The following is a 17,201-nucleotide window of genomic DNA, read 5'->3' as shown; positions in this document are numbered from 1 at the left end:
TATAATCAATTTAAATGTCTGTTAGTAAGGGACTGGTTTAATATCATACAGCTATATAATGCAATACTTTGCAGCCCTTACAAAGAATAAGAAAGACATCATGGAATTATGACCATGATATATTTTAAGTAAAGACATCAAGTTATAGATTGGTATATAAGAGAAAAAAAAGAATGTGTGTGTGTGTATGTGTGTGTGCACGCATGTGCGTGTGCGCGCGCGCGCATTTGGGGGTACATTTGTATATGTATAGAAAATAGCTTTTATGGTTAAATAATTTATTAATCTGATGTTAAGAAAGTGTCTGGAAAGAAAAAAATTAATCTGATCAGAAAATAGTTGTGAGGAAAACTTAAAATACACTTCACCTTTTTGCTGGTCCACCCCAGGCCTGCAAGGAAAGCCATGACCAACGTGCACAGTCCTCCTGACCCAGGGAAACCAAAGTACACACTGCTGAACACCGCCAGCACAGACAGCCCCAAAACAAGGAATGCTCTCTTCCAGACAAGTTTGGCCTGGAGGAGAAAAAAGGTTGATTAGCTCAATTATTTCACATAACTGATTTTTAATTACTGATTTTTTCCATCTTCAGGACTTAGTGGAAAATAAAAATGCCTGTATCTGTGCACATAAATGCAAGACATAACATTTACTTTCCTTTCCCTAACAAAAGTAGAATTAGCACATGTATGAATGTAGGTTCCTCTATCAGGAATAAGAGCTTCTTTTGTAGGTACCGATGCAGAATATCAGAGAGCTGAATGCAATAGCAGAAAACAGTACATGAGGTTTGGAGCCAGAGAGACCAGGTTAAAATTCTAGCTCCTTTACATCATTGGTGTATGTGTGGCACCTTAGACTCCCTGAGTTTTATTTCCTCCTCCCTAAAAGCTGTTACATTGCAGGCTTGTTTTGAGGGTTAAACATATGATATTGTTATTATTTTTAGGCTCTCTGTTTACTCTTTAATGTGATGCTCTCCTGGTTTTTCTTTCCAATCCTTGAATACCAAGAAGTTTTAAGAGGCTATAGCAGGTTTTTTGTTATTGTTGATTTTTAAAGTTTATGAAATGTGTACCTCTCTACTTTTCCCTGTTCAGCCTTTTAAACTTCTTGATCACTTTAGAAAGCAGGCAGGTCTTTAAAAGTGCTTGACTTGGCAGCATGCAGGCTCTGGAAGTGAATTAACTGAGTTCATTCCCAGCTCTGCTGCACTCTAGCTTTGTGACTTTGTTCAGATCACTTCTCTCTAAGCTTTGATTTCCTTATCAATAAAATGGTCATATGAATAATATTCTCATCACGAGTTGTGTGGATTGCACCAGATCAGTGCTTCTCAATAGAATGTCCACTGATGATGGAAATTTTTATATCTGCACTGTCTGTGGAAATATTCTATATCTGTCATAGCCACAGGTAGCTAGTGGCTGCCATGTTGAACAGAGTGGCACTTTATTGTACTTATCACATCATTTTATACACAGTAAGAAACCAAATGTGAGCCGTCATTTTTCTCTTTATTTTGTTGTATAATTAGAAAAATCCTGACATTTTCTTTTAGAATTCATAAAATCATTTATAGACAATTTTATTTGGAGTTTTTTAAAGCACAAAGAAAATTCAACACAACATACTGATAATGGAAATATTAATTTTCTTACTTAAGGTTCTACTTTAGTTATGTTTCTAATACCATTCAAAATGCTCTGAAATCTTCAAAATGCCAATTCTTATAGAAAAAAAACCCAATTTTTATGTTTATCTATCCTAAAAGACTTAGGAGTGTAGGGGAAACAAACAAAATATTTATTTCTCATTAAGAAATCATTGTGTATAGCAAAGAACTTTGATCTCAGTTATATAAATATTGTACTATATTTTAATGAAATGTTAAGGTCTATCTATTTGATACTATTAGAATCTAAGGTATTTTGATGCTAGAAAAAGGCCCCAAAAGCCATTTTGTATCTTGACTTAGTTGAATTTATGAATAGTAAATAAAAATGGAAATAATAAAATAAAAAACAAATTAATTTTAAAAATTAAAAACTTGTAAATCCTATAATTTTGGAATGATATTACTTGTATTACAGTGTAATTTGAAATGTACTGAATATAAATTTGAGAACGGAAATTTCAGGTCTGCATTAAAATCTTATACATTTAGTCCTCTTCATGGACAGCACTGACAGAGCAATAAGCAGTTTGAAAATGGGGGTTGGTTTTCTAAGTCTTGTCTTTCACACTGGCTTTGAGGAAAGTGTTCCAGAATGTTTTTCCAATGACGTTTTAGAGCATGGCTTTCCCACATATTATTATTTTTTTACCTGGTCACTGCTTGGAAAGTACTGAATAAAAAATCCAAGAAGAGATCCAGTTGCCACACCGATTACCACTTCTAAAACTCCTCTGAAGACATTAAAAACTGTGGAGCCTTAAAAATACATAGAAAGGAAAACTTCAGGCAGCACTCTAAATCCATAAATAAATAGACAACTTTAAGTATCAACAATAAAGCATCAAATTACACTGACGGTAAAGTTTACAGATATTTCCTGCTCTCCACATTCTTAAATATATGTGTTTTAAAATGTCTAATGGATCTATCTTATAAGAAAGGTATACATATATGAGCGATAAATTTCAAAACAGGCATAAGCTACGATTTGTGAACTTTTTGTATGTCTATTTCCATAAAAATTTACTTACAGGGCCTAAAATAATGAAAGATAAAATTCATGATTCAGAACTAATTTGTTCTGCTATATCATATGCCTAGGCTGGGTAAGTAGATAGACCTAGTTTTCACATTGCTATTTAAGAGCCTGATTTTTAAATAATAAATGTACACTGATTTTAGTAGCTCTGCTATTACACAATACAGTAATTTGAGAATCTGGCAATTGAAATCAAGATTCTTTTCTTACTATAATCAATGTGGGGGACTCGCCCCTTGTTAAGTGTTTATTGTTAAAGCAAATCTGAAAAGAAATTATTTTTGAAATTGCTCTTAGAAGAGTCTTTTTTATTTGCTTAGCTTCTTAGAAATATCATAATATTGAGGTAAATAGAATCTGCATTTTCCTCCATAGCATAAAAGATTTAGGAAACTTTAATTTAAAAAATCTTTTTTAGTACACTGTGCAGAAAATTATATTAAAATTGCTCAACACATAAAGCCCTTCTTCACACACTATTCTAAGAATAAATGTACTAACAAGTTATCGTGGTTTCTTGTTATTGTAGTGAAGGATACAGAACATGCCATCCCAAACTACGTAAGTTGGCATAAGGATTATTTTGAGCTGAAGGCAATTGAGAAGAAACAGATACATGAAAAGCTCTTTGCATTCCCTTTATTTGCTTAAAACCCAGGTATAAATTTATAAAGGTGTACCTCTCCCCTCTCTACCAGGAAGGACAGAAGTTAACCACTGATACAATGAGGACCCTCATCAGCTCGGAGACAGCACCAGAGGAATCTGCATAACAATTTTTGCTGAAACCAGCCCTGTCTACCATTAGTTTCCTCAGTTATTTGCCTTTCCACAATCTGCTACCCCTAAAATCTCACAGTCTTTATCCTTTGGCAATTCTTTGCTAAGATGCTACATAAATGCAAATTCTTACCACCCCTTTGAGTTACCCAACACCAAGTACTCCCATGAGTAAGCACAATATACATGCTAATAAACCTTTTATCTCTTGTTAATCTGTCTTTAGAGGGCCCCAGCCAATGAACCTAAAGTAGGTAGAGGGGAACCAGTTTTTCTTCCCCTACAGTTTCATCATCTTTCTTACTTAAAAACACGATACTTTTGTAGTAATTTTATTTAGCTCAGACTCTTTATTTAGCTCTTTTTGTTAGACATTGTGCGACTGTCAAAGTATGTAATAATAACATGTTATTATCACAGTAAATTATTTACTAAGAATGTGTAGAAAGTAACTGATTACTTTCAGTCTCTTGTATAGTAAGGTTGTTTTGAAAAAAAAAAAGAAAGACTTCTTGGGCCCCACCTCTGAAAATTCTGATTTAGTAGGTCTGGCAGGGCTTGGGATCTACATTTTAAAGAGGTTCCATATAGTTCCAATCTAAAAGGTCTAAGGACTGCACTTAGGGGAATAGGGCGGAGGGAACATTGTCAAGGAGTAAGGTTTTTAAAGGTATCTACAGCCTCTATCTCCCCCCAGATTATAAAATTTCAAGCAGATCCTCCCCACTGCCCTCCCTGCCCCTGCTCTTCCCTTCTCCCCTGTGATTCTAATGCAAACTCTGTTGCTCTTATTAAAGAAAAAAATCATAGGACTAAAATGGTATCACTGTGTTAAAGGCCATGATACCAAACCTAGATCTGATATCTGATTTAATTGCAGTTTCAACCTCTCTCAGAAATATAATTTTGATTAACCAGTCTCAAATTTCCTGTCATGTGGGCCCTCTCCATCCTCCATAGAAAGAATAGGCAATCCGCATGATATAAACCCTTGCCTTCCCCACCCCATAAAAAAAGACATTTTAGTCTAAAAATAATTTCTTTTCTTTTGTGAATAGCTCCTTGCCCTACTCTTCTTTTTATAACAATCTTCCACTTTGTATAACCCCTCAGAGTGCACTTCTAGTTGCTAAATGGGATGCTGCCCAATTCATGAATCACTTAATAAAGCCAATTAGATCTTCAAATTTACTTGGCTGAAATTTGTTTTTTAATACTCTAAAGCCACATTTTCCATTCCCAAAGGTTCTGATTTAATTGGTCTAAGGTAGGGCCCACATATAAATATTTTTTAAATCCACCTCCACCCCAGGTAATCCTAGTGGGTAGCTGGGGCTGAGAATCACCATTGTTTTAAAGGTTTACACCAAGAACGCAGTGAGAACATAAGTTTGGATAGGCACAGTGGAGTTAAAATAGTATAATAAGATTTGACTTATTAGGGAATTCTCATTGGTTCTTGAACAAGCAAGTTACACTATGAAAGCCATGTTTTGATAATATTAATTTACCAGTGAGACACCACAGGGACTGGATGTAAGGCAACTGGGACAATGGGAAGAGGTAAGATTCTAGGTAATCGATATAATCACAAAATGGTAAGATAACTACCAGGGGGTGGAGAGAGAATACGTAACTTTCTAAGCTGTGTTCCCACTAAACAGTCTGAAGCTAAATTTAGCTACAATTACATTTTATAAATAATATGAAATTGCAAATCTTATCTTCCAATCTTGGACATAGATTAAAAAATGAACTGAAGTGTGTGCTGTGCCAAAGGACATAAGTTGTTGAATAATAGTGGGAGAAAAAAATGCCTTAAGTTCCTTTTTTATTACTACTTAAAACAAAATAAATCCATACCAGACACATACTAAGTATTAATGATACTTATTGAAATCACTACTGTTATTACCCATAAAATGTTAAAGATGAGAGAATAAGAGTTGTTCCTTCCACTTAGATAGCTATTATTTGTGCTCATTGAAAAATCTACTCATCCCTGTGTGAAGTCTTCAAGATTAACCTTTCCCAGATAGATCCATACAGAAACTGTTCTCCTCTAAACTTGCCTACTCTGCATCTCCTCTTAATGCATTTCCTTTACTTCTTGAGCAGTCTGTGTCTAGAGGGAGAAGGGAATAAAGATAGGAAGCTAGTGGTTCTTCCTTAGGTACAGAACTAACTCTTAGAATTGCTTTCTCTATTTTAGTTTGCCATAATCAATCATCAAACAAATATACTATGTTTATAATATCATAATCTATGCCTTTACAGCTCACGAGAATATCACGTAGTAAATTGATCAGTTTACCTGTGGAAAAGGCCATGCCCAAGCATGTGTTGAAGCCAGTGATGGCCAGAATGTCATCAAAGCTTCCAGCAGCCATGAGTAAGGTCGGGACACCTTTTTCAACACCATATCCTCCTCCCTGCAAAAGGAGCATTGAAGGCACCACAACAGCTGGAGAGACAGCACCTAAGACAAAACTAAGCAGGCAGCACTTTAAACATTTACAATTGTACCTTACTCATCATCATTACTATTATTGAAATTATGATAACCTTTACTCGTTTAGAGATCATACTTTAATTAGTCTTTCCAATGACAGTGATGCACCAAACCAGAAATACCTACACACGCACACGTTCTAAAGAATGCTTTTTCAAAGTTTGGCCACGGGCAACCTGAACTGGAAGCACTTTGGTTGCATTCACACACACACACACACACACACACACACGCATGCACACACACACATATCACATTATATATATATCTTTATCTCTCATAGCCTGCATTAGAATTAAGAACTGACAGTGGAAGGAAGAGACAGCAGAATCACGTAATCACAATAGTGTGGTGACAAAAGGAGGAAAACAGTGCTAATTGTTGATCATTACTGATTTATTTATTATCCTTTATGCAGACTTTGAGATCTAGCAGCTCTCTCTCCAGAAAGTGTAGGTAAAAGTCCATTACTTCCTCAATACTTTCAGTTATTATAACTGTCAAAGTTAGCACCTATAATGCCATATACTATATTTTGAAATAATAATATTTATATGCTAGAATAGTAATAGCAACAATATTATGCTGGAATATCCATGTTGTATTTTCTGATGTCCTTAAGAAAATGTTATGCATTCTCTTGTGTAAAATCAGAGAAAGTCCTAAATGTCCGTGCATATGTTCATATGACAAGAAAAAATCATTACCCCAGTATAAATCCCCATTGCCATGGTAAACCCATCAGGAAATGGGCAAGAAGAGCAGACGTGCATGCCTCCACTAGACAAGGACCCATGGATAATCGTATACAAACACCCTTCAACTTCTTCAGGGCCTGAAATATAAAAATAGACGTACTAAAATACTACTCTAAAGACGTGCAGAGAAAATGACATTAAATGTCTTTTCTTCAGTATTCCGACCATGTCTGGATCATGATGAATTTTCCGGATAATGAGTTTTTAACAAACATTTCAGTATTCTAAGCGTTTCAGAGATAGCTTATTTAGTCCTCAGAGCAACCCTATGATACAGGTAAATTATTATTACCATTTTTAGATGTCCTCATTTAAAAAGGCACAAGTTAAAGTTATTTGCCCAAGATTATGAAATTAATGAGTGGCGAAGCTCAGTTTGAACCCAGGAAGGCTGCTCTAGGGTCTGTGCTCACAATCGCGACACTAGCTGATTTACCCACCTTGGTGTTAGCTTAATGTATAATTTGTGGCTGGAGAATGAACCTAAGGTAAAGACCTTCATCCCCAAGAACATTCATTCCTGCATTCAAACACATACATAAAAAAAAAGCATACTTGAGACTTATTCTTTATATTAGGCAGTTTCCCGAGCTAGTATAGTTAGCCCTAGACACTCGTATAGGGCTTCGTACACCAAAACTATGCCATCTCTCTCATGACCATTATTTACATCTATGGCCTTCTCATCAGAGAAAGAGGGAGGGGACTTTATTCTTCTTAGAGCTGTCCCCAGACAGACAGTAACTCTACCTTTCTCCAAGAAAGAGCATGGGAACATCTTCTAGGGATACTCTTGCAAGAAATAAATTTCATTCTCTTCTTGAGAATGCCACACAAAGTGTCCACATTCATTTCTTAAATCTCAATAATTCTAAATAATTTCAGCATCAGAGAAACAAAATCCCTAGTCAACAGTTAAAAATTTATACTTCAGTACCTTTGAATCAAGCCCAAGGCCAGCGCGAACCAATATGACAGACAGGGCTATGCTTCTCAAAGCAGAAGACCACTTGTGCTTGATCTGTACATTATCACTGATGACAGGAATATTTCTGATGAGAAATCCAGCAAGCAGCATGCCTAGAATGGAGAAGTCAAACAACTTTTTAGTTAGTTTTCAAATACAAAAAATATTTTTTTGGCACTTCAGGTGTGAAAGAGACTACCTTATAATTCCAGGAACCACTTCCTTTAGCTTCGTACTTAGATAAAATTACTTTAAACTTTAATTAAAAAATTAAAATATTATGGTAAAATAGAGGAGCTAAGAAAATCCTTTAGTGCACAGATAAAAATGATAGATTGGAATAATTAATAATCCTAAATAACTGAAGCTGAAAAGGAAAAACAAAATGTAGTATTTAGATAGAAAGTGTGATCAAAGTCTAAATATAAAATGTTTTAATACAACGCCCAATTCAGTCACCCGTTTGTGTGCAAATAGAAAACAGCTCCTAAAATTATTTGTTATGCCAGATTACCTGAGATATCAGTAAATACCTCTATGGGCTCTATTTTAACTTCAAACCAGATAATTTAATAAAAACACATAACCTGCTTTGCAAAGGCTTAGAAGTGAGTTATGATTAAACGGATTGACTGTCATGTCAGCTGGTGACTTATTCAGTATTCAGGACACTGTAGTAGGTATTAGAGATAATAATGAACAAGGACTCAGTACACACCTCAACAAACTTTCAGCCTCTAGGGGGGCAAGACAAACTGAAAGTCTCAGTTTTACGGAAGTCTGAGGAGGCGTTGTACGAGCTGAGAGGAGGGCTGAGTCAGAGGGTCCAAAGAAGGGAAAGGCAATGAGAGGTTGGGGAGTTGAGAAGTTTATGGGAGAGACAGCAGTTTTTTCGAACATATGACGAGAAAGTGTGACACCTTCTGGGAACTCCAAGTAGTTGAGTGGGACCAAGGGAGCTGAGTTGTGGTGAGAGAATTCTGCCATTGTTGATACCATGTGCCCACACACAAAGGGAAAGATTCCGCCATCAGACTTGGCTTCTGTCTTCCCTTCTTCTCCAGGAGGACCCTCCTCTTACCATGTCCTTATAAGCACCACATATTAAATGACTAAAATTTACTAAAGTTGGGGTGCTTTGTATGTAAGCTACAAGAATAGAGGTGAATTACAAGTATAGCTTTTTGTGACTTGCTCCAGACACATTAAGCAAGGAAGCATCACTTCCAGGCATCTCTCATCACTGCCATTTAATCTAGAAGAATATCTTAAATGTTTTGAATTCTGTAGTCTTCTTCTAGAATTCTGGAAAGTATGAACTAGCCTATAATAGCTGATTTTGAAAGAATAATGATAATATATGCTCATGATACCATTAAAACATTACAGACAAGGGTAAAATGCCGTACCCCAGCTGCAACATTCTGTCTTCATTTCCAAAGGTTTCCACTGTGAAGGGTTATTTGTGCCCTTCCACAAAGTTTCTATATCTATTTAAGCATCCCTGTGTGTATGTGTGTGTGCTGTGTGTGCTCTTTTTTGTGTCGGACACAAATGGAAGCATATTTATATACCATTGTGCAACTTGGTTTTCTTTCCACTTAACCATATATCATGGACGTATTATCAATGAAGCATATATATATATATATATATATTTGCCTTATTTTTTAATAGTTGCAACAGTATCTCACTGTTTAGAAATATCATAATTTTGGGACCAGTAATGGACCAGTTCATATACCAAGTATTGATTAAGCACGTACAATCTGCCAGACTCCCCTTGTAATACAGAGGTGAGCTAGGCCAACATGTCCCTTGTTCTATGGAACTTACATATTTGTAGGTTTGTACAAGAATTTACACAGGGTAACTCCTAGAAGTGAAAATGTTAGAATCCAGGGCATAGCTATATACCATTCTTATAGATATTGATGAATTTCTGGCCAAAAATGTTGCACTAACCTTATATTTCATTAATATGTCAATAGTAATGTACTGAAACTTAAAATGTGGATCGAAACCAGTCCTAGATTGACTATAGCATAGAACTACTTGAAATCAAAAGGAATAATAATCTTATAAGAACTCAAAAATACATTAACAGTTTCTTTAGGAGTTTTAGGGGAAATGGGAAAGCATTTTTATTCCCAAAATGAATGTGTAAACAATTTCTCTGGGACACCGTCCTTTTTGCCAATGAGCTGGATTGACGTGGCCACCTGACTGATTTGGCAGGTGTCTCTCTCACTCTCTTGGTTGTGAAGAACATCTTTGTTCACTATTTTTTTCTTCTTAATTTGTATTATAAAATTGTTTAACTATGCCAAAATTATCAATGCATGGTCAATCTTATTTCATCTACTCCCAAGTTATTTTGAAGCAAATCCTTATTGAAAAAAATTAGCCAAGAAGTCACTCACATCACTAATGAACGAGTATAGTGTCACCACGAATGTTGGTTGATATTTTTATTTATGTTAATGAATAAGATAAAAATGAAACAATAAAAATTCTTGTTGGAACTTCACTCCTGTATCAATGATATGAGTAACTTATAATATATCCAATATACATGATTTGTAGCATTTGCTGATTTCTGTAGTGTAGATACTTCCACCATGGCCTATGTTAAGCTACCAACATGATATTACTGGCACATCATTATACAGTATTTCCATAATCTCAAGAACAGAGATAAGGAGAAATATAGTATAATAATAAGAACTGACCAGTTTTGAGTATTTACTGCTCTTGTGTTTAATGCAAGTTATACAGTTGTAAGTATATAAAATTTAACTTTTTGAAATCACAATGTTAAAGAACTGTTTCAAAAAACTCGAAGTTTCACAGCTTTTAGCTCTAGCACAGAAAATATAGAAATAGTTTATGCTTTTATCTCCTAAACTTTCCAAACGACTTTTTAAAATATGATTTACTCTGGAAAAAATAAAATAAAACAGGCATGTTTAGCACTTACCAAGAAGAGGAGGCAATGGAGGCAAGGCAGGTAACTTAATGAACCCCAAAAGTTTACCTCCAATGATGGCACAATAAAAAAGGATTATAATTCCAAATAGGTTTCCTCCAGGAAGGCATTCGCTGCCGGTAATTGACCAAACTACAGCCCACAGAAGAACAACGATGGTAACTGAAATAAACCAGGAAAACTAGTTTCTATTAATAAGTTGTCATATGAAGGTTTTAACATAATCTAAAAAGTTTTAAAATAAATATTGAATACATATAAAAATACTTATAACCATGTATAAGTTTTAAAGAACATCACTAATATGAATAACTGAGTAATTACCAACCATCTCGAGAAACGGGATATTACCAATGGTTTTGAATCTACCAATGTGCCGTTCCTAATCTCATTCTCCATTTCCCTTCATGTTACCAGAAAAAAATACTACCTTGATTTTTTTTTTACTATTTCCTTATTTTTAAAAATAATTTTACCATAAATATAAATATGTCACTAGTTAATATTAAAAAGAGAAATAATCACTATCTTTACCCTCTTCACAGGAACATGAGAATACTTGAACAATCGCATTCTAGTATTTTAGTCCTGCTTTGAATTAAACATTATTGTTTCTTTTCTATAGTCAATGTTTGTTTAGAATTACCCACATACTTACCTATTTTTTAAATCATCATTCGTTATGGCATCCCACATTTTTCATCTGGGACAATTATTTTGTTGCCTGAAGTATTCCCTTTAGTAGAGGCATGTTTGTTAGAAAGTGAAATACATTTCCCTATTTGAAAACCTTTTGTTTTTCAAAATTATACACCAAACATAGAAAGGCTCATGAAAAAATCAGAGTTGGGAAAACCACTTAAAACTCAAAACTTGTGACCAAAGCACTAACAAAAACAATAATCCTAATAAAAATACCAACAGTTAAATCTCCACTGACTTTTGGATCTCCCACTGTCAGTCTTGTCTTCATAGACTAAAATCCCAGAACCACACTTCCAGTTATAAGATGTAGAATCTTGAGGGCTTTGCTTTAAATAGAGAGGAGTTGCATCAAAATCTGATCCAGATTGTAGTCTTCTCCAACAATCAAATGCTGTTTTAATGTTTGCTTTTATTAACTGAGAGAAAAGTTTTGGCAGCATCTTCGCCTGTACTGTTAGCTTCTTCATTAAACAGCTTAATGTTGTGGAAAGTTTAAAAGTCTTTGAAGTCCCTAAATCAGCAATTAAGTGCCTGAAAAGAAAGCTCTTCCACAGGGATTTCAGCTTTTTAAAAGGTCCTAGCGTTAGTAAGGCTTTATCTTTAATTGTAGGAAAGCATATACCTAATTTTTTTTTTTTGTGGTTTTCAATTCACTTTGCATTCATTTCTATTGCTTGATGATGCAACATATTAATGTGCCAGGAAAAGTTATGTAGAAAAATGCAAATTGCATATTACATTGATATAATTCCCTATTTACCATTGCATATGATCTGATTCATGGTACAGAAACACTTTGTAGCAGAGTATGCTATATTTCACTTTAGAATCTGTTGATAGTAAATTCTGTTTTGTCTGGAATTATCTTTATTCTCATTTATAAAAGATAGTTTTTGGGGGTATACAGTTCTAGGTTAAGAGTTACTTTCTGTAAATTCCTTGAAAATATTATTCCTTGGTTTTTTTTTGACTTTCACTATTGCTAATTTTAATTTTGAGTTTAATTTCAGCTCTTTTAGAGTATTTTTCTTTGGATATTTTTAAGTATGTTGTGTTTAGGTGTGGCTTCTGCTTGGTTTGCTTAGTTTTTATGCTTTTCGTCTATTCTAGAAAATTCGGTCTTTATTTCTTCAAATATTTCCTCTTCCCCATTCTTCCTAGTCTCTTTTTCTGGAAATATGATTAGATAGTCACACTCTTTTCTCCGTGTTGCTAAGCCTAGTTTCCGTATTTTCCATCTATGTCTGTATGTACTGTGTTCTAGATAAGCTCTTCAGATCTATTAGCTAGTTTATCAATTATCTTTTCACTCAATCTACTGCCTAATCCAGCCACTGAGTTTTCAATTTCAATTATTGTACTATATCTTTCATTTCTAGAAATTCAATTTGGTTCTTGTTAAATATCTGTGTTCATTTTTAAAATAGTTACATGTTGGGTACTCATATTTGCTATCTCTTCCTTAACTTTATGGATATCAAGAATATTTTATATTCTAGTTTCTGAAAAAGCAAAATTTCCAAAATCTGTTTCCTTCGGCATGTTGTGATTTTTTTGTTTGTATTTTTGTGATAGTGACCTCTTCCTTGGAACTTTATCTCTGAAAATTGTTGGAGCCTTAAGCTGAATGTGAGTTTTGCCAGATAGGATCTGAATTCACTTCTACCATGTGCTTAGAAGTTTATAATCCAGGACTGCTTATAGACATACTTTTAGCTTGATTTTTTTTTCTGTGAATTTGGAGCACAAATCAGCATGAATTACACATTTTTAGTGGAGGTTTTCCCCTTCCCAGCCAGCACCCCAACTGAGACAGATAGGTTTAGTTGCAGGCCACATCTACAGGGCAAGTTTACCCTAAATTCACCATCACACTGGGTTCCAACTTCATGTGGGTAAAGGAGAATGATTTCTCCTATTAAACTTCTTCTAACCCAGGCAGGCTCTAGCATAGCCTCCTATACTCCTTAAAATGAATCTCAAGTTCATTGGCGCTTTGCAGAAGACTCCAGGGTAAAAGCCAGATTGAGTATTTCTTTATCTTACTTATACTTTGTTTTGGTGTCTGATGATTTCCTGTTTTCTTGACAGATAAAAGGTTCATTTAAAAAGACTTGAAATATTTTTTCAGATGTTTTCATTGGTATAAGTGAAAAGATTGTTCACTGTGTTTTGTCTATCATATAGAGATTGAATTCAATGTCCCATTACAGCCTTACAGAATTATTTCACATCTTCTAGGTTTATGATGCTATTACAGTAAAATAACTAAGTGGCCTTCAGCATTTTCCAACTGGCTATAAAGCCTGAAATTTCTATGCAGTATTAGAGGTATAACGGGAAAGCAGGAATTGCCAGCTACTAAATTTTACTTTATCACAGAATAAACCCAATTTTATACTAAATTCAGAAAGGTAGAATTAGGAGTTTTCCACTTCAAGGAACTTTAATATATCATACATGAGATCTGGTTATGTACTTATTGATAGGATCAAATGATTACTGTGTCAATAATTATATATGGGTAGTATACTTGGCCAATAAATATATATTGGTAATATAAATTATATATTGATGGGAATAAATAAATACTGTCAATAATTACATTTTTTCCATTTTAAGACCGCTGATTTTAAAATCTCTAACTTTCCTTTCCTTTCTCATTTTCAAAATGCAGTTCTAAATACATAGTAAATATACATTTATAAGGTGTCTCTTAAATCATTTAATTCAGTTAATAATTTACTTTTCACTTACAACTTTGGAAAATTATATTTTCACATGTAAGATTTACTTCTTAAGAATACCTACATATACTGAATAGGCAGAAGAAAGAATATAGAAAAAATAATTCTTGTAAACCTCAGGAATAGAAGTACAGGAAAACAAGTGAAGAGGTGTTTATATACTGTGAATCACACTTCTCTGGCAGCTTATGGACAATAATGATAGAATTTTAAAAAATGAGCATCAAAATCACATCATTCATTTATGCCCTTTCCTTATGTCAATCTGTTATCTGTTTTACTATAAATGTTTTAACTAGAAATGGACCATAATTTGAATGGTAAAAGTTTTAAAAAATAACAAAAAGGACAGAAAGTATATTAAATTATCTGTTGCAGTATTAACTAGTGTATATTTTGGAACATGGTTTTATCTTTGTTTTAAATAAAGTTTGAGATTTTTTTCTCATGCTAGTTTAGAAGCTTACCTAATTTCATTGAAAACATATCTAGAGCCTAAAATGTAATGTATTATACTTGGCTTCCATTGCCCCAGTTAAGAATGGTAAAAATACTTTCAGAGCTCCCAAATAAAACACGGCTATAGAGAAATGAGTCTAATTTTTCAATAAACATAACTTTTAGCTCAAACATGTTATATTCATCAACATATTTACTTTGGGAGGCATTATGTTTATTCCAATGAAGCTGTTATTCTTCAACACGATTTTTGAAATTGTCTTTAAATTTGTCTTTTTAGACAATTTTCAACCCCTTCTTTTTACTACTATTCTACATATCCATCAACATACATAATAGACACGAACACACACATTTCTTTTAAAACAAAAACAGCAGTATTCAATTTGAACATCCATTTATATTTATCAAATTGATATCAGAATGTTTGGCCGCCTCCAAAATCCAAATTTATTCCTAAAAGACAAATATATCCCAACCTGAACAATATTCAAAATCATACTGAGAAAAATTCCCAAAGAAAAATCCCCAGAATATTATAAGTAATAATAGCTCTATTGTAATAAGTTGAAATGCAAACCAAGATCCCTACTCATAAAATGACAATATTCATTCAGAAGTATAAACTGAACTATGTTCTCTTAAACATTAGTTCCATTACCTAACAATAATAACAATCAACATTTATGCAGTGTGTTTCTGTTTACAAGTGATTTCTCAATAACTTTTCTTACTGGAGCCCTAACATTATCCTGTGAAATTACTCAGATACAGAAAAGGAAAAGGTCCTTGATCTGTGTTCCTTTCCTCATTTTGATGGCTAGAATGGTGGTGACCACAGTGCTCTTAGAAGCCCCATGTCAAGAATGGTGGAGCCCTTCAGCCTGAGCCCCTGAATGACTGAGTAGAGCAGAGCTACGTGCCATTATAAATTGTTCACCTAATAGTTTTTATGTAAGAGAAGTAAACTTCTTTTTGTCCTTCAAACTGTAGTATTTTGTAATCTTCCATGTACAACAACTTCATCTTTTATCCTTCCTTTCTTAAATCATCCTTACCGTTTACATACCATCTGTTATTACTTTATCCAGTGAACCATGTGGAGGGCAAGAGAATGTTTGCCTTAGTCTTTGAAAACAAGTAGATTCAGTTGTTGTTGCTTGTAGCCTTTTTTCACTGCTATTCAAAAGGTTACTTCCTTCTGTTGGTTCATTTCTATCTATACCTTTGAGATTCATTACTGTTTCCTCCTGTGATTAAAGCAATTTAAAAAAATTCCTTAAAAGTGTATATTTGGTACACGTTTTTTTTTTAGTTACTGAGCTATCATATCACAAATCAAATTCTCATTACTAGAATCAAGGCTAACACTTTACAGGGTAAATGAACAGATTTATTACTAGCTAATCAGCTAATGCTTGGAATAAGAACTATGTGGAATATTTACCACTGAGTGACTATTTATATCATTATAAATGCTTGAGTCACATAAAAGTTCATTGTGTTTTGCAATACTGGGTTTAAAAATTAGCCTATTTAAGATATGATGCAAGGCAATAGTAAATATATAACAGTAGTTCAGAAAAAGATGACTATCTGTGGCGAAAACCAATTCACATTCATTCATCTACTTGAATTTAAGCAATAAAAAGAGAGAAGGAAGAAACCAGAATCATACTAGGGGTTAGGCTGAGAACACAAAGACATTCACAGGTTCTCCATTTTTCCAGCTTCATGTTGGGTCAGCTGCTAATGACTATCTGGGGAAACTGGTAGTCATACACAGCTTAAGCAGTAAGAGTTTGAGGATTAAGAATGGGGAAGATCGTTAACTGAGTGAATAGAGAAGGAGGAGAACACAATTCCAATAAAGATTTGGAAACATAAAGTTTATTCCTTAAGGAAATAGTTGGGATGTTCTCCCTTTGATCATAGATTTACCTGTGTTTCTTGATATGTAGAGACTGCGTGATTCACCCCTGTGGATGGTTTCAAATCTTCACGTTCAATTGTCTTATCTTCATCTCCCATGATTTATAATTAAGAATAAGATGACAAATGGATGAGGAATAAGATCTGTTTTGAAGAAAAACAGTATAGTTATAGAACAGCAATTTTAGGTTTAAACAAATAAACAGCAATTTGAGCATTTTAAATGAATGAACTATACTTATTTTGTCCCTTAGAACTCTGAGTGGTTAAAATACTTTAGATTATTCTCAGTTTTCAATTGCTAATCTTTTCTTGGATTACAATATTTTATCCTAATTCTTATCTACCTCTTACTTCTCTTGAAAAAGCCTTTGTTGATCATCATACTTTTATATGATTTCTTTCCTGTCCTTTTTTTTTTGAGTTTTACTTCAAATATTCCAATATTACCATTAAATAATCCTCTCTAATGGGCCAACTCAATGAATCAGAAAGGCTACAAGTAATTTTCCAATGTCGATATGAGAAGATGAGTCATCAAAGAGAAATTTATGGATTCCATCATTTTCAGAGAAACTGGAGTGATTAATTCCTGCCTGGTTCTTATTTCCAAATTAAAGTAAAAAATATAA

General features: G+C 33.9%; 1 protein-coding gene across 1 annotated transcript in view; it reads right to left on the bottom strand.

Moving 5' to 3' along the window:
- The window catches only part of SLC9B2 (solute carrier family 9 member B2), a 42,664-nt gene that overhangs the window by 15,076 nt on the left and 10,387 nt on the right, over positions 1-17,201 (bottom strand). The window contains exons 2-9 of the mRNA XM_011361503.2: positions 16,579-16,713; positions 15,707-15,887; positions 10,718-10,888; positions 7,708-7,850; positions 6,720-6,847; positions 5,815-5,990; positions 2,331-2,437; positions 369-518 (exon numbers count right to left, since the gene is read on the bottom strand). Coding sequence (XP_011359805.1) covers positions 369-518; positions 2,331-2,437; positions 5,815-5,990; positions 6,720-6,847; positions 7,708-7,850; positions 10,718-10,888; positions 15,707-15,887; positions 16,579-16,668 — 1,146 coding nt within the window. The 5' untranslated portion in view covers positions 16,669-16,713. The remainder of the gene's footprint in view (positions 1-368; positions 519-2,330; positions 2,438-5,814; positions 5,991-6,719; positions 6,848-7,707; positions 7,851-10,717; positions 10,889-15,706; positions 15,888-16,578; positions 16,714-17,201) is intronic.

This window comes from Pteropus vampyrus, unplaced genomic scaffold (assembly GCF_000151845.1).
Source record: "Pteropus vampyrus isolate Shadow unplaced genomic scaffold, Pvam_2.0 Scaffold67, whole genome shotgun sequence".
NCBI lineage: Eukaryota > Metazoa > Chordata > Mammalia > Chiroptera > Pteropodidae > Pteropus > Pteropus vampyrus.
Note: the sequence above shows the minus strand (reverse complement) of the source record. Positions and strands in the feature narration are given on the sequence as shown.